Here is a 26,430-nt window from a genome sequence, read left to right on the forward strand (position 1 = left end):
GTTTAGATACAGCGTCGCTCGACCGCGCAATTGTCCATTAAAGTCACGCAGTAAAAAAAAAAATCGCAAAAAACCCCATGGTCAGGAAGGGGGTAAAATCTTCCAGGGCTTAAGTGGTTAAAGCTACAATAAACTATCAGCATTTCAATGGTGATTGACCATGGATCATTGTAGCCATCTCATGTTCCAGTCCATGCATAGCCTTTGAGCGCATGTCAGCCTTTTGTTATTCTCAGTTTCCCAGCATTTTATTCCTGTGCTTTTTGACAGCAGCACAGTTGAGTTTAGACTACAGTATTGTACTTTTGTTGCACATGAATTTTGTGAGTTCTAAACTGCCCACTAGATGACACTTGCAATTCTTTGCAGTGAGATTTGCGCCAACTTTTTTTGTATTGACGCAAATCGCACCACAAAGTACCGATACTTGGTATCGGTGAGTACTTGACTGAAAGTATCGGTACTTGTACGCGCCAATAAAAACCCGGTATCAGTGCAACCCTAGTGGGAAGCTTGTTGCTGTAAAAGGTGCAGGAGCTGCTTTTGCTCGACAAGCTTCTCACAATGCTGTTTGTTGCGGTTGCAGCGCGATTTATTCTGGACATTTCACTTAGTTGCATTATAAATAACAGGTTAACTTAGCCAAGAAAAGAATGATAAAACAGCAAATTGCAACCTTGTTTAGCTTAATCCAATGTAGGCCTCTGACAACATTTAAAAAAGTCTTGTTTTTCCTCCCCCTCCCCCACCCGGAGGCAGCCATGTCTGCACTGTGCTCTGAATGCAGCTGCAGGCTAAAGAGAAACTGAAAGTAAGTGAAGGTGCAAAAATCTTTTTTTAGTTTCTATTCTTGGGAGCGGTCGAGAAGCAGGAAGCTTTTCAAAGTCGTCTTTTAACTTCTTAAATCGGACCTATAATTCCGTGAGTATGAAATTAATCTATAGGGGATAATAGCATATAGGACTTGTAGCGTCTGTGTTCTATGGGATCTTTGTTTTTTCTTTACTTCCTCTATATCTGCTCGTCTCTGGTTTCCTTTTCTAATAGGTGTTATTTGATAACCTTCGCATAGGCCCCTAAACTCTAATCCGGATAGCATACCTCCCAGGCTCCCAACTGTCACTCTTTCCTGCTTAGTTGTCCCTCTTTTTTGGTCTGATGTATTGACTGTTAGAAAAATATGTACTATGTAACTACCAAAAGTATTTTATTACACAAATCCTTTCTCCCCACCTCGGCCTCTTTCACACGGCCGCTCCGTATGTCCGTATATCACCCCATCCGTTTGCGGGTGATATACGGACATAATGCATGTCAATGGGATTGCGGATGTCAGCGGATGACCATCTGCTGGCATCCGATTTGCGTCCTTTCAGTTCTGTTCCGTTTTTTTGGAAAGGAACAGAACCCTATTTTTCTTGCGTTTAAAAAACGGAGCGGATGCAAAATCGGATGTCAGCGGATGATCCCCATAGACATACATTATGTCCGTATATCATCCGCAAACGGATGGGATGATATGCGGACATAGGGACTGGATGACACAAATGTCATCCGTGTCCGTGAAAAAAAAAAAAAAAAGTGGGAGATAAAAAACAGAGCGGCCGTGTGAAAGAGGCCTTAGTTATTGCATTTTTTATTTTTAAAAGCTGGCAGTATGTCCTTTCCTACATGCTGTGTGCTAAAAGGTGGGAAGTATGGGATAGTAATCTCTGAAAGTGAGCAAAAAAAAATAATTAAGTGAAGTGTATTTTTCCCTAAAAAACTGCTTTTGAAAGACCGCTGTGCAAGTACAGCGTGGCATAAAATATTGCAACGACCGCCATTTTATTCTCTACGGTCTCTGCTAAAAAAAAATAATTAAAAAAAAAAAAAATATATATATGTATGGGGGTTCTAAGTAATTTTCTAGCAAAAAAAACAGATTTTTACTTGTAAGCAACAAGTGTTAGAAAAAGGCTTAGGGCTCTTTCACACATGGAGTCCCTCGGACAGACTCCGTTTTTCTCAGCGGCGGATCGATACGCTGATCCCCCGCTGAGCAGGAGGATGACAGCTGTTCTCCGTGCTGTTTACGGAGACAGAGCTGTCAGGTCCCCATGCATCTCTATGGGGGAATCGGATGGGAACGGACCGTCTGTCCGTTCTCATCCGATCTGCTGGACGGATGGAAAATAGGGTTTCCATCCGTCCAGATTTGACGGATCGGATGTCAGCGAAAATGTCTCCGCTGACATCTGATGCCCCATAGAGATGCATGGGGTGACCATTCAGATCTGCCAAAAAACTGACAGGCGGATCCGAACGGTCCGCTAGTGTGAAAGGGGCCTAAGTCTTTAAATAGGATCCCCAGGCACCTGTCAAAAAAAAAATCAGTCAGCAGCTACAAAAAGTGGAGCTGCTGACCAGGGCAGATGCAAGGATTTTGTCGCCCCCCCCCCCATATGCTCTCCCACCCCCCATCCCAAGTTGCTGAAGGGGTTAAAACCCCTTCAGTGACTTACCTCGGCATTGGGTCAGGCTCCGCCTACTCTCCTCCCCCGCCGAGGGCTCCTGACTTCTACCACCTGCTGAGTGCCCCCATAGTAAGCCATTCTATGCATTAAGGTAAAAAAAAAACCTTCTGTGTGCAGCAGCCCCCCCCACCCCCCCCCCCCCCCAATCCAGCGATGTCCACAAGAGACTTGCCTCTCCGGGACTTGCACTCTTGATTGGCTTTTGTTAGTAGCTGGAGTCATTGGCTCTCCCTGATTTCAATCACAGCCAGTGAGCAAATCAGGAGATGGAGGGGGCAGAGCTGAGCCAGAGCTCCGTGCGTGAATGGAAACACAGAGCTACGGATCGGGAGGACACCTACTTGGGTGCCCCCAGAGGAGGCTGCTTGCTGTGGGGGCAACCGGCAGGAGGGAGGGGCCAGGAGCACCAGCATTGGACCCAGGCAGATGAGATTCCAAGCTGCTTTGTGCAAAACCAACTGCAAAGAGTAGGTAAGTATAACATGTATGTTATTTATATTAAAAAGAAAAACCAAGGCTTTAAATATAACTTTAAAGTTATTTTAATGTCTCATTTAAAAAATAATAATAAACATGTTTGGCTGCATTCACATGTCAGCGTATGGATCGCGGGCAGAATCGCCGCGATTCCGCCCGCGATCTGGAGATTATTGCAAATCGCGGGACGCCTGTGCGTTGCCCGTTGATTTGCAATAGCCCCCCAAATGCTGAGCGATGTTGCCGCGATTTCCGCCTGCCGAATCGTGGTAACATTGCGCGCAAAAAAAATCGCGGGACGCGTTACGCCCAAAAAAGAGAGCTTCTTTGTAGCGTATTGCGTCCCGCAATTTTTTTTGCGCGATGTTACCGCGATTCGGCAGGCGGAAATCGCGGCAACATCGCTCAGCGTTTGGGGTGCTATTGCAAATCACGGGCAACGCACAGGCGTCCCACGATTTGCAATAATCTCCGGATTGCGGGCGGAATCGCGGCGATTCTGTCTGCGATCCATACTCTGACATGTGAATGCAGCCTTATACTTACTTGCTCTGTGCAGTTGGTCTTGCACAGAGCAGCCCTGATCCTCTTCTCCTCGGGTTCCTCTTTGGCTCTCCCTGGCCCCTCCCTCCTGTTGAATGCCCCTACATCAAGCAGCTTGCTGTGCCCATTCAGATACAGAGCTGTGACCCAGCTCTGTGTACAGCAACCCCCCCCCCCCTCCTTATACTTACCCAGCCCCGCCCCTCTCTCTCCTGATTTGTTGAATGATTTTGATTAACAGCAGCGGGAGCCAATCGCACCATGCTGTTATCTCAGCCAGTAAGGAGGGGAGTCCCTGGCAGCTTAGACACTCCTACAACATCGCTGGATAAGGACAGGTTCAGGTAAGTATTGCGGGGGCTGCTACACACAGAAATTTTTTTTTTTCCTAATGCATAGAATGTATGAAGATAAAAATTCCTTCTGCCTGTACAATCCCTTAAAGAGGTTGTAAACTCGTTTAACTTTTTTTTTTTTTTTTTTTACAACCTGAAAGACAAACACATAATGAACTAGTATGCATCACATACTAGCTCATTATGAAATACTTACCTTACAACGAGCCCCCGCCGTGCCGCTCACTCACCTGTATGACGGGCGACATGTTCAGTCGCCCGTCTTCCGGGATCGCGGTATCCAGCCATCTGATTGGCCGGAGCCGTGGTGACGTCACTACCGCGCACGCGCGCGGGAGCGGACGGTCACGGCATGGGACTCTGAAGGAACGGCACCAGCGGCCGTTCCTTCAGAGCGCATGCGCCAGTGACGTCACTGGCTGCATGTAAGGTAAATATCTCCTAAACGGTGCATGTTTAGGAGATATTTACAGTACCTATAGGCAAGCTTATCATAGGTTTACCTATAGGTAAAAGTTACAGAGGAGGGTTTACTTCCTCTTTAAAGTACAAGGGGGGGGGGGGGGCAAGGCAGGATCTGCATGCAGAAGGTTTTTTTATCTTTATGTAAAAAATGCATGAATGTGAAAAACCTTCAACATTTATAACCGCTTTTAAATATTATTAGTATCCCTTGCTGTTGTGGTCTATTTATTCATATGAGTTGAACATTAAGGGTCCATTCACATGAGCAGTCCGCCCGGCGGACTCAGTTTTGCTCAGCGGGAGATCGATCCGCTGAGCAGGTCTGCCTGCCTGTCCGTTTTCATCCGATCCCATCAGATCTGATCCTCCAGATGGATGGAAAATAGGGTCACCATCCGTCTGGATTTGGCAGGCAGGATCGGATCGGATAGCGGTAGGTGTCAGCGGAGATGTCACCGCTGACATTCGCTGCCCCATAGGGCTGAAAAACTGACAGGTCGATCTGATCAAAAAGCCAGTGGTGAAAGGGCCCATAGGGGTACAGTGGGTACGGAAAGTATTCAGACCCCCTTAAATTTTTCACTCTTTGTTATATTGCAGCCATTTGCTAAAATCATTTAAGTTCATTCTTCTTCCTCATGAATGTACACATAGCACCCCATACTGACAGGAAAACACAGAATTGTTGACATTGTTGCAGATTTATTAAAAAAGAAAAACTGAAATATCACATGGTCCTAAGTATTCAGACCCTTTGCTCAGTATTTAGTAGAAGCTCCCTTTTGATCTAATACAGCCAGGAGTCTTTTTGGGAAAGATGCAACAAGTCTTTCACACCTGGATTTGGGGATCCTCTGCCATTCCTCCTTGCAGATCCTCTCCAGTTCTGTCAGGTTGGATGGTAAACGTTGGTGGACAGCCATTTTTAGGTCTCTCCAGAGATGCTCAATTGGGTTTAAGTCAGGGCTCTGGCTGGGCCATTCAAGAACAGTCACGGAGTTGTTGTGAAGCCACTTGTGAAAGAGGCCTTTAATAAATAAACTCCACATTATTTAATTAGACGTTTAACCTATTGAATACTATTACTTTTTTATGATTTCAGAAAATTAAATATGAGCATGGAGGATTTACAGATATTACAAGAAGAATTAGAGCAATTAAAGGTATTTTCCTTCTTTTTTTTTTTTTTGTAAAAGGGGGTGTGCTGTTATTTGTGTTTCTCTGGTAAAAGTGATGATTTTACTAAATTTTAGGTTCAGCCAGTGTTAGATTAAGCAGTATTAAGTCCAAAAGCAAACATTTATTATATATGTCAGCTTACAATTTCTATAATGTGATGGCTGCATTAGTTTCCTTTTTTAGGCTTTCTTTATTTTCATCTGGTGATCCAGGCAGCAAGCTTTTCACAGCAGAATGTATCAGTTTACATGGATGAGACAAACCATTTAACGCTGACAGAGGTGATGAAAATAATCAGTTTTTATTTTATCATTCAAAACTTTTATCCCAAAAGGAAAAACAAAAATTGTTTGCTGTAACTAAGTTTAGAGTGTGAGCTAAAGTTTTGGCTTGAATTTATTATTTTTTTTTTTTTTGTGGTTTTAAATCTGCTAATACATTTAAGCTACGATCACATCTAGGCATTGCTATTTTACATGCGTTTTACAATCGTTGTGCAGGTTTTTTTAGTTTGACAAGTAACCAATGAAAAAAAATAAAAACGCCTGTAATCTAAGGTGACCAGATTTTTAAAATGAAATCCGGGAACATTTTTTTTTTTTTTTAATTGGCAAATTGCACAGGACTGCACAATACACAGAGCGCTGGGCACAGGACTGAATAATACACAGAGCGCTGGGCACAGGACTGAATAATACACAGAGCGCTGGGGACAGAACTGCATAATACACAGAGCGCTGGGCACAGGACTGCATAATACACAGAGCGCTTGGCACAGGACTGCATAATACACAGAGCACTGGGCACAGGACTGCATAATACACAGAGCGCTGGGCACTGGACTGTATAATACACAGAGCACTGGGCACAGGGCTGCATAATACACAGAGCACTGGGCATAGAACTACATAATACACAGAGCCTGGGCACAGGACTGCATAATACACAGAGCGCTGGGCACAGGGCTGCATAATACACAGAGTGCTTGGCACAGAACTACATAATACACAGAACCTGGGCGCAGGACTGCATAATACACAGAGAGCTGGGTGCAGGATTGCATAATACACAGAGCACTGGGCACAGGACTGCATAATACACAGAGCACTGGGCACAGAACTGCATAATACACAGAGCGCTGGGCACAGGACTGCATAATACACAGAGCGCTGGGCACAGGACTGCATAATACACAGAGCGCTGGGCACAGGACTGCATAATACACAGAGCGCTGGGCACAGGACTGCATAATACACAGAGCGTTGGGCACAGGACTACATAATACACAGAGCGTTGGGCACAGGACTACATAATACACCGATCACTGGGCACAGGATTGCATAATACACAGAGCACTGGGCACAGGACTGCATAATACACAGAGCACTGGGCACAGAAGTGCATAATACACAGAGCGCTGGGCACAGGATTGCATAATACACAGAGCACTGGGCACAGGACTGCATAATACACAGAGCACTGGGCACAGAACTGCATAATACACAGAGCGCTGGGCACAGGACTGCATAATACACAGAGCCCTGGGCACAGGACTGCATAATACACAGAGCGCTGGGCACAGGACTGCATAATACACAGAGCGCTGGGCACAGGACTGCATAATACACAGAGCGCTGGGCACAGGACTGCATAATACACAGAGCATTGGGCACAGGACTACATAATACACAGAGCGTTGGGCACAGGACTACATAATACACCGATCACTGGGCACAGGATTGCATAATACACAGAGCGCTGGGCACAGGACTACATAATATACAGGAAGGTGTTATTGTCCAGCAGGGGGCGTCTGCATCTGAGCCACCAGGCGGTTTCTCAGCCAGCATGGGATGCCTTGTCTACATTGGACTGTCCTCGGAAATCGGGGACGTCTGGTCACCCTACTGTAATCTGCCAAAAAAGAAGCTCATGTACTTTTTTGAGCGACGGGCGTTTTGCTTAAAGAGGAAGTAAACCCTCCTCTGCAACTTTTACCTATAGGTAAGCCTATGATAAGGCTTACCTATAGGTACTGTAAATACCTCCTAAACATGCACCGTTTAGGAGATATTTACCTTACATGCAGACAGTGATGTCACTGGCGCATGCGCTCTGAAGGAACGGCCGCTGGTGCCGTTCCTTCAGAGCCCCGTGCCTTGACCGTCGGCTCGCGGGAGTGATGTCACCGCGGCTCTGGCCAATCAGATGGCCGGATGCCGCGATCCCGGAAAATGGGCGACTGGACATGTCGCCCGTCATACAGGTAAGCGGGTGGCACGGCGGGGGCTCGTTCTAAGGTAAGTATTTCATAATAAGCTAGTATGCGATTCATGTGTTTCTCTTTCAGGTTGCAAAAAAAAAAAAATTGTATGGGTTTACAACCTCTTTAAGGCGACAGAACGCTCAGATGTGAACAGGGACCTATGAAATGAATGGGATCTGTCTTGTTGGGCGTTTTTAGAGCTGAGTCTTAGAGCAGAAAATCGCCCAAAAATGCCCAGATGTGAACAAAGCCTTAAACACTACCCCCCCCCCCCCCTCAGACTGACAAAGCTGCTGTCTGTTGTATCTCCCTGCTCGTTCCTCCAGAGTTGTGTCTCACTAATAGGTGTGTTACTGGCCAGATCACCAAGTGAGAACAAAGGTAAAAAAGCCAAAGAAAAGAAACGAATGCAGCCACCACATCTAAGGATTGATACGCTGCAATATAATACACTTTTAGTTGTGGGTTTAATACTCCTTTAAGTAGCGTTTTTTTAAATGGTCTGGTTCATGGGCTTAGTAAAATTTCTATCTTGGACCATTGTAAGTATCCATATCTAAAACCTAATAGATTGCTGGGAAAGCTGACAATTATTGTAATATTTGGCACTACTACAGTTGCCTTGATCCCATGGGTGCTGTGTTGAGCATGTTCCCCACCGCATACTGACCACAGGGGATCGCTCGTGACACCACCGCCTTTCACAGAATGCCTTGTATTTTTTTTCAGTGAGTACAAGGTGGTCTATGTTTGGATGAGGCAGAGATTGTGATGTCACCGCCCTTTTTCTCCACCTTGTTCAATCAGAGAATGCCTTGTATTTATTGAAAGAAGAGGATGACCTCTGTCCTGTGGGTAGTATGCAGGGGCGTTGCTGCGCAGCACAGGGCCCAGAAGATCGCTGCAGTAACAGCAGTGATTGCCAGCCTTCACGGTGAACACTGAGGCATGAGATATGCATACTTACATAGGTCCAAGCTGAACCAATGAAACTTTACCATTACAATCATTTAAAAGCTTTAAATTAAAAATGCTACCTCCGAACAAACACCACAACATGCCTGCTGTTACCATTAATACCCAGAAAAACATTTGCACCCCCCCCCCCCTCATTTCGTTTCACTTTGTTACTGGGATCTTACTTTATGGCTGAGCTCCACCTTAAAACATAGCCCAGATTCCCTTTAAATATGTATGTATGAGCAAAAAAAAAAAAAATGGTGATCCTGCCAGAAGTCCAATGAGGTGCTCGCTTCATGTGGTGAACTAACAGCTTCTGCTGCACTAAAATGTCAAGCAGTAATAAAGTGTTTGTTACCCCAGCATTTCATATTCCTGATATGTGCCTGCTGCACCATGTACTTGTATGAAAAAGTATCCTGTTCTCTTTGTATTGCTTCCTTTGTGTGAAATCCCTGGTGTTCCTGCCAGTCCCTCTGCTTTCCTATTAGAAACTGACCGCACTTAGCAGAGAAGCAGAGTGGTCAGTTCTCTAGCTCTACTGAGAACTCAGCCTGCTCTCCTCCAAGGATCACTCTTGTCCTGACACGCCCCCACTGCACAGCCATTCACTGGGAAGCTCAGTGTGCTGTTTTTTTTCCTCCCCCCAGCTCTTATGCAACTGAGAGCAGAGGGAATGTGATCACTTGATGGGAAATGGGAAAAAAAAAAGATATTTATAATGTTTTTTTTTTTTTTTTAATATCTATACACAAATGTTTTGCCTTTCATTTCATTTTTAAATGGCTTGTTTTCCAAGGTGATCGTTTAAAATCACTTTAAGATTATAGTTCCGGTCGTCGCCACCCACAATCAGCTTTAGGATCCTGGTGGAGTGATATCTGCCTCGGCTTCGATCAACAGAGTGGCACAGCTGCTGAGAGCGGGAGATTATCAGGTGGTGGCAAGGGGCTTTGTTCCTGAAACACAGACTCCACAGGGTAGATTATTAGCAGTTTTTTGTGGTAAGAGAGTAATGGGCCATACACACTATACAATTGTCTTTAGATTTTTTCCTTTTACCAAAACCATATAATATGAGGTCAAATCTAAACACTTTCAATTTGTATGCAATCAGGCAGGCCCTCGCACTACATAGAAAAGGTAAATCCAAAGGAAATCTAACAACAAAAGTTGTATATTGTGTATCCAGCTTAAAGCCCCGTTTACACGTACTGATCGTCGGCCGAACGATCGGCCGTCTTTTGTCCAGGGCTGTCGTGTCTGTTGAAAACTGCAAAAGACTGCACACGAATTTTGTCGGCCAACAACAGCCGACTGCAGAAGTGATGTCATGTGATGGTTAACTTTCCTTGTCATTTTTCTTTTCTGAGCATGCCCAGTCTTGCTAATCTGCTGTCTGTCGGCCGAAATCTGTACTGACTGGCGAACAATCGGCCGTTCTGGTGTCGGCCAACAAAAATTTTAATGCCTGCACACCAGATTCTGTTCGGCCGAAAATGCGCTGTCGGCTGTCGGAAGCATCATACTAACAAGCCTACAATCGGCTGATCGGTTGTCGGCCGAATATTTACGGCCGACAATCGGTACGTGTGTACGGGGCTTAAGACTCAATTATGTGTATGCAGACAGTTTTTTAAGAGTTAATTATGTGTAAATGGGACATAGGCTGCACTGTATTTTCTGTACTATTACTATTCCTGACAACAGGAGTAGTAATAGTATATAGTGCAAGCACTGTCTGCAGCCATAGGACCCATGATCCTAATGATTTCATAGTACAGCCTGGATGCAGTACATGAGGAAGCAGGCTGCAGAAAGTGTTTTCGTCCCTGATTCGCTGGGATCATCCCAGGATTTTATGTAAGTCCCAGTGTCCTGGCGAATCAAGGCTGAGTCCCAAAGCAGAGCTCATTTGGCTCCATTGACTTGGCACTTGGCTCCAGTGACTTGCCCAGCACGGGCGTGCTAGTGACACTTGCCTGCAGCTTGTACAGGGTGTTTGGGGTTCCACATGCCTGAATTGAACCTCTCAATGCCAGTCTGCATTTCTCCTCCACTGCACAGCGCACTGAAGCCGCCTCTCCCTGCTCGGCTCTGATGTTTTCCTGTGTGCAGAGGAGGAGGAGGAGGGACACTGCTGTCCATGTGCTCCACTGATCTGAGGTCTGTAGTAAATACAGTGGGGAAAATAATTATTTAATCCCCTGCAGATTTTGTAAGTTAGCCCACTTACAAAGAAATGAAGGGTCTATCATTTTTATCATAGGTGCATTTTAAATTATAGAGACAGAATATCAACCAAAAATCCAGAAAAAACACATGATATCAATTTTATAAACTGAGTTGCAGTTTAGTGAGTAAAATAAGTATTTGATCCCCAAGCAAAACGTGACTTAGTACTTGTTGGCAAGCACAGAGGTAAGACATTTCTTGTAGTTGGTGACCAGGTTTGCACACATCTCAGGAGGGATTTTTGGTCCACTACAAATCTTCTCTTTATCCTTTGGCTGTCGCTTGGCAACTCAAAGTTTCAGCTTCCTTCATAAATTTTCGAAGGGATTAAGGTCTGGAGACTGACTAGGCCACTCCATGACCTTAACGTGCTTCTTCTTGAGCCACTCCTTTGTTGCCTTGGCGGTATGTTTTGGGTCATGCTGGAAGACCCATCCACGACCCATCTTCAGTGTTCTGGCTGAGGGAAGAAGGTTCTCATCCAAGGTTTTACAATACATGGCCCTGTCCATTGGGCCCTCAATGTGGCTACGTTGGCCTGAACCTTTAGCAGAGAAACGGCCCCAAATCATAATGTTTCCACCTCCGTGTTTGACTGTAGGGATGGGGTTCTTAGGGTCGTAGTCAGCATTTTTCTTCCTCCAAATACGGCTAGTCGAGTTAATGTCAAAGAGCTCAATTTTTGTCTCCTGACCACAGCAATTTTTCTCACTCTTCTCTGAATCATTTAGATGTTCATTGGCAAACTTCAGATGGGCCTGTACATGTGCCTTCTTACAAAGGAGGACCTTGCGGACGCTGCAGGATTTCAATCTATGGTGGTGTATTGTGTTATCATGGTTTGTTTGGTGACTGTGGTCCCAACTAGCTTTAAGATCATTCAAAAGCTCCTCCCGTGTAGTTCTGGGCTGATGCCCCACTTTTCTCATGATCATTCTTACCCCTAATTATTGTTGGTTGCTAGGGGATCAAATACTTATTTATCATGTCCGCTCTAGCACCTCCCTTACAGGCAATTTAGTGGAGCCAAGTGCCAGAACCTGTTAATATCTTGGAAAGGTCCCACCAAAACTGGGACAGTTGGGAAGTATGGATTCACATTAGAAGGTGGGAGGATTTGTTTGTGTTTTAGGTGGAAGGATTTGTAATGGAACTGGGAGGGGACTTGTGTTGGCATGGGGGATTTGGGGTAAACAGGATGTTTGCTGGGGAGGATGCAGAGGGAGAAGATTTGACCCAGTATGGGAAGAGAATTTGTGCTGGGGGAGGGATTTTTCCTGGGGTGTTTTGAAGAGGGGGAAGAAGGGTTTTTGCTGGGATGGGGGGTGGGTTTGCGCTAGAAGTGGGGAAAGGATTTGTACTGGGAAGGGATTTGGGGGGAGGATTTAAACTGCGAGGAGGATCTGTGCTACAATAGCGAATAGGGGGGGGGGGGTATTTGTACTTAAAGAGGGAAGAAAATGCTTGCTGTAAGAGGAAATTTGGGGGGATTTGTTGTGCAAGAGATGGGGTACGGGAGGGATAGTGGATTTGAGCTGGGGGGATTTAGACAAGTCAGGCGGGAGAGAATGTGTACTGGAATGGGGGGGGTGTCGGGAAGGAGGACTTGAGGGGGGTGAAAGAGGATTTATTCTGAGAGTGGTATAGGGGGGCATTTGTTCTCGAGGAGGAAAAGGATTTGTTTTGGGAGGGAGAATTGAGGGGATGGGGATAGGTGTAAGGATGGGGAAGCATAAAGAATTTAGCTGGGACTGGGAATTTTGGGAGAGTGGAGAAGGACTTGTGCTGAGGAAAGGGAAATAATATTTGTGTTGTGATGGACGATTTGGGGGGGGGGGGTTTGTTCTGGAAGGGGGAATGAGTGTGAATTTTTGCTGAAAGGGTAAAGTGGACTCTCCTTACCCCTACACTGTGCCCTACACACCCCTGCACCCCTGCATTCCTGTCTCCGAAATTCTGTGCCTTACACACTCCTGTCTCCTGAATTATGTGCATTACACACTCCTGTCCCCTGCATTCTGTGCTTTCTGTGCATTACTTACTCCTGACACCTGCATACTGTGCATTATGTACTCATCGACCCTGCTCTCTGTGTGCCATGTACTCCCAAACCCAGCACTGGCTACAGCCCTCTGTGTTATATACTCCTAATCCTTGAACACCATGTATTACACACCCTGGACCTGCAATCTGCATTAGGTAGTAAGTAAATATGAAAAAACAGGTAAAGATGCGCTGAATAGAGGTGGGGATTGCTGCACTTAAAATTCCTGAATAGTGGCAAAATAGTAGTGAAAGATATATATATAAATATAAATAAATATCCTGAATATGCATAAATATAATCAAATACATTTGATGAAAAATAATGTATGAATAAATAATGATACTTTAAAATCAAAAAATGTATCCAACCTAAAAACACACACAAGTGAATAATGTGATAGTGTTGTAAAAAAGAAAAATATGAGTTCCTAAAAAACTGAATGTAAAAGACAATAGTGAATTCTTAAAGTACAGTATATTCAAACTTAGTCCCATGTAAAGTCCCACTCAGTGACACATCTAAAAATAGGTTGATAAAAATCCAGGTGCTCTGATTGTGAATAAAGGTAGTGGCCGCTTACCAGCAAGCTGCGGGTAAGCAGCTGTGAGTGAAATGACTTCTTAATGCAGGAATGCGATCCCCCTCCGTTTTGGTTCTCAAGCCGACATCCTCTTCACAGAAGCAGCTGATGTAAAGGTGAACGAGCAGGCTCTTCAGAGTACAAATCCAATCCCCTTTCGCTCTCTGCTCAAGCTGACATCGTCAATGCAGCAGCTGGCGGTGCTCCATAGGCAAGAACTGTGTATCGGAAGAAAGAGGACTCATAGTGCATTATCCTCTAAATATTAGTTTATTTAAATAAAGGTACACTTACATCAGGTCATGGAAAAGGAAGCAAACAAAGTGGATAATGAACAGACACGGCCGCCTGCAATGTGGACCATGTAAAGTAACAGGCGCTGGCTACTCTGTCCGACGCGTTTCCCCCTCTGGCAGGCGCCAACTAGGAGTGCCTGTCACTTTACACGGTCTGCACTGCAGGCAGCCGTGTCTGTTCATTATCCACTTTGTTTGCTTCCTTTTCAATGACCCGATGTAAGTGCACCTTTATTTAAATAAACAAATATTTAGTGGATAATGCACTATGAGTCCTCTTCCCATACACGGTTCTTGCCTATGGAGCCTCGCCAGCTGCTGCATTGTAGATGTCAGCTAGAGCAGAGAGCGAAAGGGGATTGGATTTGTACTCTGAAGAGCCTGTTCGTTCACCTTTACATCAGCTGCTTCTGTGAAGAGGATGTCGGTTTGAGAACCCAAATGGAGGGGGATCGCATTCATGCATTAAGAAGTCATTTCACTCACAGCTGCTTACCCGCAGCTTGCTGGTCAGCAGCCACTACCTTTATTCAAAATCAGAGCACGTGGATTTTTTATCAACCTATTTTTATATGTGTCACTGAGTGGGACTTTACATGGGACTAAGTTTGAATATACTTTAAGAATTCACTATTCTCTTTTATATTCGGTTTTTTAGGAACTCATATTTTTCTTTTTTATGCTATTACACTGTTCACTTGTGTGTGTTTTTAGGTTGGATACATTTTTGCTTTTAAAGTATAATTATTTGTTCATACATTATTTTTCATATAATTTATTTGATGATATTTATGCATATTCAGGATAGCACACTTTACATATATCTTTTTCATTGTTGGGTATCCTAAACCTGACACTGACTGCAGCACCTGCGCATTGCACATCGCCAGCCCCAGAGCTCTGCTTTACACACTCCTGCACTTTATTCACTCTATTGTACATTACATACTTCTCACCAAAGTGTTCATTGTCTCAACAGTTTCTGGTTGCTATGCAGTCCCTGACTATTTTAAAGTTCTCCTTTAAGGTAGGCTCAGACAAAGTGTTAGTTTTTTTTTTTTTTTGCTGACTTTGGTGGAGTTTATATATGTCTGTGAGACTCTTGCTTGTAGCACAGCTATCAAAGCATATTTTATAGGTACATGGAAGCCTAGGTTTTGTTTAGCCCCCGTTCACATCAGAGTGATCGTTAATGCGATTTGACAGTCAAATCGCATGCCAAATCACAGCCTATTGCTGGCCACAGCACTGTCCCAATCAGTGCTGCGCCGCACTGATTTCCAAAAGTAGTTCCTGCGCTACTTTTGGTGACTTCGGGGGCGATTTCAATAGACATCTGTGCAGGAACTCACACAAATGTCATTCAAATCACCCTCAAACTCGCACTGAAATATGGGTTTGAAATTGTGCGAGTTTGTCTGAACACGCACTATTTCAAACCCGCGTTTAGTGTCAACATTCCCCTAGCCAAGCTCCTTAAATACTTCCCACTGTTATTCCTTTGGTCACACCCATTTTTCGTGTGCGCCGCAGGTCACTTCCTCCCTCAAATGTCCCTCATTCTGAACTTCAAATGTTAGGAGGTATACTATTATTATTGCGCACCAGAGATGTAGCATGCGGAACTTTTGGTGTGCTTTCAGACTACGAACAAAAAATGCCCAATCTAATGGAAGTCTATGGAAAAGTGCAGGGAACTGGCATGCAAATCATGGGTTCAATGTAAAAGGGGCCTCATAGTATACAGTGCAATACTGCCTGCAGCCATGAACAAAGCATGCAGCCACCACAGGTGTCATCATCCTCACGTAGCACCCTCCTAGGTAGGTGCTAGAGAGTGAGTATAGTTTGGCCTATCAGAGGAGCAGCAGGTAAACTCTAATTGCACTCTGCTTATCAGGGAGTTAGGTCTGCTCAGTATGTGATTAATCTGGTCTAAGGGAGTGTCCCCAGCTGATCCAATGGGGAGGTACATTGGATAGTGTAGGAAACCGGGCCAATGACACACAGACTTTTGATACAGCCACAGGGATTGGCACAGACCGTTTGTCTCGGTGCATTGTGGGGCAGGGTATAAAAAGCCAGGGGCACATGAGGTAGAGGTCTTTGGCGGGAAGCAAAGTCCCAGAAGGAGGGTGACGGCTGTATCAGAATAGAGGTACTCACCGAGGCCGAGATGCCGAGAGCGGTTGGCTGTTGCGACTAAGAGCACTCCGCCCCTCTGGAGGTGATACAGAGGGTGGATGGCACAAAGAGGCACAAGCTACCAGCAGGCAGGGTAGAGCTTGCGTGGAGGTCCTGTAGAACTGGAGCAGAGACTGATCAGGATCCAGCAGAAGAAGTAGGTAGGAAGTCCGGAGCAGGCTGAGGGTCAAATACAGGTTAGCAGACAACCCAGGTCACAGGCTGAGGGTCAAGGCACTGGAGATAGGAGGCAAGACTGAGTCACAAGCAGAAAGTCAAGGCACAGGAGACTGAAGGTGAATCCGGGTCGCAGGCAGAGGGTCAAACACAGGAGGCAAGAGCAAAGTCCGTAAAACAAGCCAAGGTCGGGTCCAGGAGAAGAGCAGAGTAAGTCAGGGTCGATCCGGATCACAGCAGGTAGATGATCAAACAGCAAACAATAACTCAGGAACAGGAAGCTGAAAGACAAACCAGTAATTTCTCTGAGCACTTGCTCAGCTTTTATAGGCAGCCAGGAAGTCATGTGAAAGTCATGTGGTGTGTGTCATGTGACGGCCAGTCTGCAGCTGAAGGTTTCTCTGACAGGCTGCCTCTTCTTCTGCAGCAGGTGATGGTGGTCATAGGCAGTCGGCCTGGTGAACCAGTGGTGTGAAGCTGAACCCAGAGGTGCAGGAGAAGCTGACTGGAGGAGTTGGGGCATTGTGAAAATCTGGAAAGCAGTATTGTGAGTACAGAGGATCTTGCCCAGGGGTCTGCCCAGGAAGGGGACCACTCCCGAGTGTATAGTCAGTGGAAGGGTGTCCGCTGGTACTGAGAAAGGGAGTACTGGGGGAGTACCCTGAAGAGAAACACAAACAGGAACATTTACCTCATCTTCATTCAAGTGGCAGGATGAAGTAGCGGCCTTGCCGCATCCTTAAGTGAGATGTCCTCAGAATAGTGAATAGTTCAAGGTTGGAGTATCCCACTCATCCCTTCTCCCATCCCAATATAAAAATAAAACAACAAAAACATTGAAAAATAGACTGATCATTGACTGAGCCAAGAACATAAAGTGTTAGGATTTCTGCAAGCAGTTGCTATGGGTAACCCAGGGGAATCCCTAAAGTGTGGAAATCCAGCAGTCCTCTAGGGGGCATTGCTACACTCCTTTTTAGGATGATCGCACAGTACCATTTAATATAGTACAGTACTGTACATTATAAAGAAATATGTCATCATCATCATCATGATCATGTAAGCATAGCAAGATAATTCCTTTTAGGCCTCTTTTACACTTGTGGTTGGTGGGGTGGTAAAAACATACAGCTCTGCTGTGCATTTTTAATACCCCCCCCCACCACCCCATCTGGTCTGTATATGTCGTAGCCACTGTTTTTATTTGAAGTAGCTGATTGGTGTAGGGTTGGACAGATGACATAACGAACCCCGCCTTAGCCATTCAGAGGAAGCTTTGTATTCATTCACTGAATACAAAGCTTCCTGTGAGCACTCAACTCAACTCTATTTTGCTCCAGGAGTGGGCCTGGAAGTCCCCATCCCACTGCTGGAACACATGCTGTATACTGGATGTAACTGAGGCTCCATACAGTTAATACAGTGCACCTGCTAGTGCAGTAAACAGTTCATTTGTGCCAGCTTGGCGCAAATGAACTATTTAACCATTTAACCACTTGCCTATCGGGCACTTATACCCCCTTCCTGCCCAGGCCAGTTTTCAGCTTTCAGGGTTTTCACACTTTGAATGACAATTGTGAAAATGTTATCATTTTTTTTCACACAAATGGAGCTTTCTTTTGGTGGTATTTAACCACCATTGGGTTTTTTTTTGCTAAACAAACAAAAAAAGACAGACAATTTAGACCCCGTTCACAGTGGGGCGACGCTACTTGCCGGGGCGACCTCACAGGTCGCGGTGCGCAGCTCGCACCGCGACCTCGGAGCGGGCCGGCATGGACTTCATATCATTGAAGTCAATGCAGGTCGCTTCAGGTCGCCCCAAAGAAGCTCCTGACCCTTTTTCTAAGTCGGAGCGACTTGTGTCGCTCCTATTAGAACGGGTCCGCAGCTTCTCTATGGCAGGCGATCTACGGCGACCTGTCAGGCGACCAGGTCGCCCCAGTGAGAACGGGGTCTTAAAATTTAAAAAAAATATATTTTATATTTTCATAGTTTGTTTATAAAATTTTGCAAGCAGGTAATTTTTCTCCTTCACTGATGGGCACTGATGAGGCTGCACTGATGGGCACTGATAGGCAGCACTGATGGGCACTGATAGGCATTGGTAGGTGGCACTGAAAGGCAGCACTGATAGCTGACACTGATGAGGAGGCACTGATAGGTGGCACTGATCAGCACTTATTGTTAACACTGGTATACACTGATTGGCAGCACTAGTGGGCACTGTTGGGACTGCTCTCCTTATCAGTGCTGATGTCCTTTGGACTCAGCAGATCATAGATCGGGGTAAAGGGCCAATCACAGCGGCCCTATACCATGTGATCAGCTGTGTCTAATGAGGTAAGCACAAAAATACAAGCCAGTTATCCGCTCTCTTTTTCTCTCCTCACACTGTCAGTGTGAGGAAAGAACAGCCAATAACCAGCTTGTGTTTACATCCTTTTTGTGCTTAGATCATTGGCCACAGCTGATCACATGGTAAAGAGGTGCTGTGATTGGCTCTTAATCCTGATCTATGACCTGCTGAGTCTGAAGGACTGTGGCACGGAAGGGTGTCCATGTATGCCCTCCTGGCAAAGTAAGCCCACGCTGTAGCCCTCTTTTGGCTATAGCATGGACAGTAAGTCGTTAACCACTTGACCTCTGGAAGGTTTTACCCCCTTCATGACCAGGCCGTTTTCTTGCTGTTTAGCACTGTGCTACTTTAACTGGTAATTGTGCGGTCATGCAACACTGTAACAAAATTACATTTATATCTTATTTTTTTCTCCCACAAATAGAGCTTTCTTTTGGGGGTATTTCATCACCACTGGGTTATTATTTTTTATTATATAAATAAAAAAACAAAAAAAACAAAAAAAAAAAAACAATATTTTCTACTTTGTTATGAAACATATCCAATAAAATCAAATTTCTTCCTAAGTTTAGGCCAAAATTCTGCCATATGTCTTTGATAAAAAAAAAAAAATCCATTAAGAGTATATTAATTGATTTTTGTGAAAGTTATGGCATCTACAAAATATGGTATATATACTGGAATTTATGCAGCTATAGACACTAGTGATGGGCCAAACACCCCCCTGTTCGTTTCGCACCAGAACATCTCGAACAGAGCTAAAGTTCTAGCAAACTCTATTAAAGTATTATTTTAAAGGCTTATATGCACGTTATTACCATAAAAAAAGTGTATGGGAACCCGGGTACTGCCCTGGGGGACATGTATCAATGCAAACATTTTTTTTTTTCTATAAAATTATTGTTTTTACAGGAGCAGGGATTTTAATGATCCTTGAAGTGAAACAATAAAAATGAAAAATTCCTTTAAATATCGTGCCTGGGGGTCCCTTTAATGTGCCTGTAAAGTGGCTCACTGTACAATGTATTGAGCCTGCTGCAGCAATACTGAAATTTTAAAGGTAAAAATGTAATTTAAACTTGCTCGCGGCTGTAATGTATTGTCGACTCCCAACAATACAGATAGATAAGATGAAAAAAATGAGGTAGGGTTCCTCCCCCACATGCCATACCAGACCCGAGAACCCCACGCTAAAAAAAAAAAAAAAAAAAAAGCGTGGGGTGCCCATGTCCACATGTTAATGGAGACAAGGGCCTCTTCCTGACAACCCTGGGCTGTGGTTGTGGGGGTCTGCGGGTGGGGGGCTTATCAGAATCTGGAAGGCCCCAGACCCCCCCCATGTGAATGGGTATCTGGTGCATCGTACCCCTACCCATTCACCAAAAATGTGTAAAAAAAAATTAAAAACCACAGAACACAGTTTTTGACAAGTCCTTTACTAAAAAGAAAAAAAAAATAGTGTCCCTCAATGTAAATTCATTGCCCGCTGCACCCGAAAAATAGAAACAAATTAAGAAAATGCTTTGCCTCTTCAGAGGCTGCCCGCCGTATGCCGTTCTTCAGCTTTGACAGCTCTTTTATAGGCAAGGGGCGGGGCCACCCGGTTACCTCACCCGGTGGCGGCACCCCTTCTGACGTCACATTCTTTGCCAGTTAATTTCCATACGCTGGGACTCTGCTTCCCGCCCAAGACACCCTGTCATGTGCTCCCCTCAGACTTATACCTCATCCCAGGATGCATTGCAGCAGATTCTGCCCTCTGGGATAGATACAAGCCCTGGTGTGCTATTGGTAAGGTTTCCTCCACTGCCCAATAAGAGCCCTCATTGGACTCAGTGGGGAGACTCCCCAAGCTCAACGGGCACACCTGGGAACACATGACAGCCTAGCTGAACAATCAGACCCTCCCGATAAGCAGGCAGGCCCCCCCCTATGGGTTTTTCTAGCACCTACCTAGGAGGGTGCTACATCAGTAAAAAAAAATATAAATAAAAATGACATGAATCTTTCCCCTAGTTAGTAGACGTGATAACTTTTGTGCAAACCATTTAAAATATGCTCATTGGGATTTTTTTTTACCAAAAATATGTAGCAGAATACAAATTGACCTAAAATGATGAAAAAATTAGATTTTTTTAAAAACAATTTTGGGAATGTTATAAAGCAGAAAGTGAAAAATATTGTTTTTTTTTTCAAAGCGTTGTCGCTATTTTTTTGTTTATAGTGCAAAAAATAAAAATTGCACAGGTGATCAAATACCACCAAAAGAAAGCTCTATTTTGTGGGAGGGGGAAAAAAGGACATCAATTTTATTTGGGTACAGCGTTGCACGACCGCGCAATTGTCTGTTAAAATAACGCAGTGCTGAATCGAAAAAAATGGCCTGGTCATTAAGGGGGAAAATCTTCCGGTCCAGAAGTGGTTACGTTTATACAGCATTGAGTTGGACAATATGCATAAAAATTATGATTTCTGCAAAATACCCACTTGCCTAATAATTGTCCACACAGTGTACTAGTAATGGCGGTGATCAGTGACTTATAATGTGAATGTTATAGTGTGGTGGGCAGTTTGACACTAACTGACACTGGCTGGAAGGGACACAAACTAACACTGGCGTTGCTAGTGACACTAAAACAGTCATCAGATATAATACTGTAGACTGGTACTATTGATACTGGCTGGGTGACAGGGTGATCAGGAGAGCAGGAGAGCAATTAAAGTGGAGTTCTGGCCTATTTTGCAACTTCAGTGATTCCTGGAGTGCTCGCTATGCTGATCAACAATTGGGCATTTTCAATTTTTTTCATGGGTCCCTTACCTTATTTTCAGGGCATTTTTAATTGTACTTCCTCCTTCTCCCCCCTCTGTGGCCACTGCCACCGACATCACTTCTGCCTTTGCATTGCATCCTGGGAGCTGTTTGTCATCACTCCCAGGAGGCTGGAATCAGGAAGAACTCCCAGAACACTCCCTGGAATCAGGAAGAAGGACACAGCAGATTACACTAAGGCTTCAGATGCCCACGTCTAAGATGGCCGCGCCCAGACAGCGTTTTTAAAAGTAAGATTTTGACTAAAATCCAATACTGTACACCTTGTAAGTATGAGAATAGCGATTCTGTAAAGGGCAATGGATTAGTATTATAGGGGTATTTTTAGTTAAAAAAAGGTATTTGAGGCCGGAACTCCGCTTTAAGGTTAAATGTGTGCTACGGTTAGGAATAAATAGCCAGATTGCTGTTCTGTGTGTTTGCAAACACAAGCCGATGAGCATGTATAGGAGAAAGATTCACACTTGGCATCTTTGCCTTGTTCTGCACTGCACATTCCCTATTCCACCCTACCACATTTTGCACTTTGTAAGTGTCTAGTGCCCCACTCATTTCATAAAATGCCCCTGCTTCAGGAAGCTGTCTGCTGTGGATACCATACATCTCAAATTAAAGTAGAAATAAAGACCAAGACTTTTTTTTTTCATTTTGAATAGAGAAAGGGAGGGTTATAACCTCTGGCAGAATTATTTTGCCAACTGTATCTCAATAGGGAAACTTCCCTTCACTTCCAGTCCCATAGCCACAACAGGAAGTAAGATGAAATCCCTCAAATGTGAGAGAATCCCTGGTTGTGAACAGAACTAATGTCTCAATTGCAATATTACCCCTGTTCTCCTGTTCTAGTGACAACCTGAAATTTGGGATTCTTTGGGATTTCTTTCTCTTTCACTCTCGGTGATAACGGTAAACAGGTCAAATCTCCCCAATGCAAATACAAACGGTAATCAAAATCTGACAGATGTTCTAATTCCTTTTCATTCTTTTCAAAACTGAAAACAAGTTTTGCTCTCAGCAGGTCCATCTTACTGAATAGGCACGTTGGGAAGTTGCCCGGAGGCCCCACTTGCCCGGGGAGGCCCCACCTGCCCATGGACCCAGTCCCAGCCAGGCATTAGTCCAGATTACTGTGTGCATCCCGCCGCCAAACTTAGCAGGTGGTAAGCGCCTGTCGGCCCTGCGCAGCTGTCAGGTCACTTGGGCCGTGGAGGGGGAGCCCACAACTGAAGGAAAGCCTGTCCGCCACCACCGGAACAGGCACACACAGGACAGTCGAGTCTGACACCCGTCCGTGTGTGTGTTCACCGGACCCAGCCACCGAACTTGGAAGCTGTCATTAGCCTTGCACTGCTGTACCGATAAATATAGTCTTATTGATAATTTACATTTTTTTTTCTCATGGGTGATTGTGTAGGCAGGGCCCCAGTGCCCTGCATTGCCCAGGGCCCTTTAATGCTCTTAAGATGGCACTGGCTTTCAGCTATACTTTAAAGGATACGTCCAGGCAAAACCTAACTAATGCTAAACTTGCTCTGTGTCACATTCTAACCCTAACCTATCTAACCCTGTAAAGCAAAAATCATTGTATTTACCTATTCTGCAGCCAATCTGGTCTGGTCTCCAGTGACGGAAGCTCTGTGCAGGAGAGGACCAACAGCGACTGTGAAATGCCTGGTAAGTAACGTCACCCATAGACTTACTATGGGTCTTCCGTTGTTGAGTGCCTCTCTTGCACCTGCCTCCATGCTGAAGCCACCGCTGACAGCTGATGACGGGACCGGATCGGGTGCAGAATAGGTAAGTACAGTGATTTTTGCTTTACAGGGTTAGATAGATTAGGTTTAGAATGTGGCACAGAGCAGGTTTGTTGTTAGTTAGGTTTTGATTTTGTACTCCAGCCCTTTCTAGGTTCTCAAGAGGTTCTCCATCTCCCTTCTGGATTTTTCTTTTTTCTATTTTTACTATACATAAAATGCAGCAATACAAGTGAGATTCATGACACTGAAAGTATAGCCAAGAGCAATGATAATAGGTAGATGAGATATAAACTGTATTGGATAGAATGGTCCTTTAAATATACCGGTATTCAAATTTTGCAGGCCTGGTCCAGCCCTGGGGTAAAATGTTTGATTCCGAAGGTTTGGGCACCTCTATCTTTCAATAATAAATAACTGGCAAACACTCTCTCTTTGTTTTGCTCCTAGAGTCAGTGTGAGCAAGCAGCCAAACAGAAAACAGTTAAAAAAATAGAAAAACAAGCAGTGAAAGAAAAATATGAGGAATTGGAACAAGAGCTGGATGAGTTGGAGGCGAAAAAAAAGAAACTTCAAGATGATTTAAAAGATCGACAGAAACTTTTCAAGGTAAGTCAATCGTTTTCATTGCCTCCTGTATGAATTAAGTAATTATGAGTAGCCACATGACCTCCGTAAGATTTACCCCTCTTCATGACCAGGCCATTTTTTTCTTTTTGGTACTGCATTATGTTAACTGACAATTGCATGGGTCATGCAACGCAGTACACAAAACTGAAAATGTTATACTTACCTGACGGTAAGTTCCCTTTCCTGATGCATAAGCATGACAGCATACACATTTGTATGGGTATAGGCCCCGCCCCTCGCCCAATCGGGACTAGTTATACTATATAAATGAGTCGCCTCCCCTAAGGCGGCATTCTCGTAATTAGACTCAAATGCAAAACCCCCAAGGGAGGGACCTGTATGCTGTCATGCTTATGCATCAGGAAAGGAAAATTACCGTCAGGTAAGTATAACATTTTCAGTTTTCCTGACAGAAGCATAACAGTATACACATATGGGATGTAGCACACCAACAAAACCCATAAGGGAGGGCCTTGCTAAAGTGTTTTAATCAACATATCTTTAGACTTGTTTAGAACTGAAGTCAACTCCCCTGTTTCCAGTGTTGCTTGATTACCTTTGTAATAGGCTTTTTTTTAGTATATAAACCTACTTGGTATCCTGTAAAAATAATTCTGGATCTATGAATTCTGCCCATGAGCACACCACCCATCTGATGGAATCTGACAGAGGGAATCTAACATGGAGAGTCCAGGTACTACTATGAATCACCACTGAGATTCATTCAGTTGGGGCCTAATCGCTTTAAAGCTTCCTATTGCTTGACTATTTTTGTTTCGTGAAGGATAAAGCCAGAAGATGCCAAACAGGCAGCCAAAGTGGCAGATGTTTGGGTTATTATCTAAACGCTTGAACAGTGAAAGTTTGGTCGGCTCACCCCTAGTTGGCATGGTAATTGTTTTAAAAGAAAATGTTGCACTTTAACCATTCAGAGCAGAATTCTTTTTAAAAGAACAACCCCCCATGCACCTTTTTCGCAATCCCCTGCCATTCTATTCCAAAGTATTCAGTAAATAACCAGTACTTTTAGGCATGGAAAGCATAGGCCTGGGAAAGGAGTGGGGCGGCTCTGACATGCGTATGCATGTCCCCTTTGCAGTCCACCGGCATATGACTTCACTTCTGGCCTGACGCTTAACTCCACAGAGAGCTATGCTTCCTGCAGAGTTGTATAAAGTACTCGAAACCCATACTTGAGTAAAAGTATATGTGCTTGATCAAAAAGTGACTTGAGTAGAAGTGGAAGTGCTCGATCAAAAAGTGACTTGAGTAGAAGTACTAAAGTATTCAACATTTTTTCTACTTAAGTATTGCAAGTAGTTTTTTTTTAAATTTTGCTACTCAAGTACTGAAAGTAAAAGTACCAGTAGTTTTTTAAAAAAATTTGCTACTCAAGTACTGAAAGTAAAAGTACAAGTACTGTGTTATGTAGTTATTAAAGAAAGAAGTCAAAAGTTTATTACAATTAAAGTTAAAGTTATTAAAGTTAAAGTTATTAAAGAAAGAAGTAAAAAAAAGTCAAAAGTACACATGACATTATACACATTTTTTGGAGCTTCATGAAACCTGCCATCTACTGTTCTGGCAGTGGTCATTTTTATAATTGTAACGAGTAACTATGCTGCACAAAAAAAAAAAATATCGGAGTAGAAGTATTGAAATCATCGAAAAAATGTAGTGAAGTAAAAGTGGAAGTAGTAGAAAAAAATTCTACTCCAGGAAAGTACAGATACCGCCTTTCGGTACTTAAGTACAGTAGTGAAGTAGTTCTACTTAGTTACTATACATCTCTGGCTTCCTGGATCCATTTGTTTCATGGTTTCTTTGCATCACCTGGCCTGGGGTGGTGACACAGCTTCCTGGCCTGGAGTGGTGGATATCCTTGGACCACTGAGCTGCTGGTTCCATGGGATGACAGGCGATGATATGTGAGTTGCCACTTGTCTTTTTATTCATTAAAGGTTTTGTACACAGTCTGCACAACTGGCATCTCCACATATGCTCCTAACCTACAGCAAGCTTTGTTTAGGCTTGTTACTTTCTGTGAGAGGTCTGGACCAAACTCAGGAGTTTAGAGCCTGGTGCTGGGACCAGTGGAAAAAAAGCCAGAACCACATTTTGTAAACCAAAATGCCAGGCAGTGTGTAGGTGTTGATCTTCTGTGTCACCAGTGATAACCAACCAATGGCTCCCCCAAGGAATGGTTTCTAAGGGAACCTGGTCTTCACCATGGACCTCCACATAGATTTGGATTTGATGCATGACTCTCCTTGGTATCAGCTCTTGGCTTTGCCCCACTGGTGACATCTTATATTGTAACAGGCAAGCAAACTGAACTGCCATATTTTCAGGCAATAGTTCAGAATGAAAGCATGCAAGGAGACAGCGATCAGGCTGTCTTGCATGTAGAATGTTGAGGCAGAAAGTCCAACAACTATAACCAGATTGTAGTAGAAAAGTCTGGGTCCAATCCAGAGTATCAATCAGAAGTCTCCAAACAGCATACTGAAATGATTCCAGGTCCAGCATTAAATGTAAGCTCAAGTGCTGATACGGTGCATTGAATTGAATTC

At 44.2% G+C, this 26,430-nt stretch overlaps 1 protein-coding gene across 1 annotated transcript in view; it reads left to right on the plus strand.

The window, feature by feature from the left end:
* The first annotated feature begins 771 nt into the window (after nt 1–771).
* Nucleotides 772–26,430, plus strand: part of NMI (N-myc and STAT interactor) — a 47,662-nt gene continuing 22,003 nt past the window's right edge. Inside the window, exons 1-3 of the mRNA XM_082262280.1 lie at nt 772–921; nt 5,460–5,520; nt 23,678–23,836. Coding sequence (XP_082118406.1) covers nt 5,470–5,520; nt 23,678–23,836 — 210 coding nt within the window. The 5' untranslated portion in view covers nt 772–921; nt 5,460–5,469. The remainder of the gene's footprint in view (nt 922–5,459; nt 5,521–23,677; nt 23,837–26,430) is intronic.

Source organism: Pelophylax lessonae (assembly GCF_965119305.1).
Source record: "Pelophylax lessonae genome assembly, chromosome: 6".
NCBI lineage: Eukaryota > Metazoa > Chordata > Amphibia > Anura > Ranidae > Pelophylax > Pelophylax lessonae.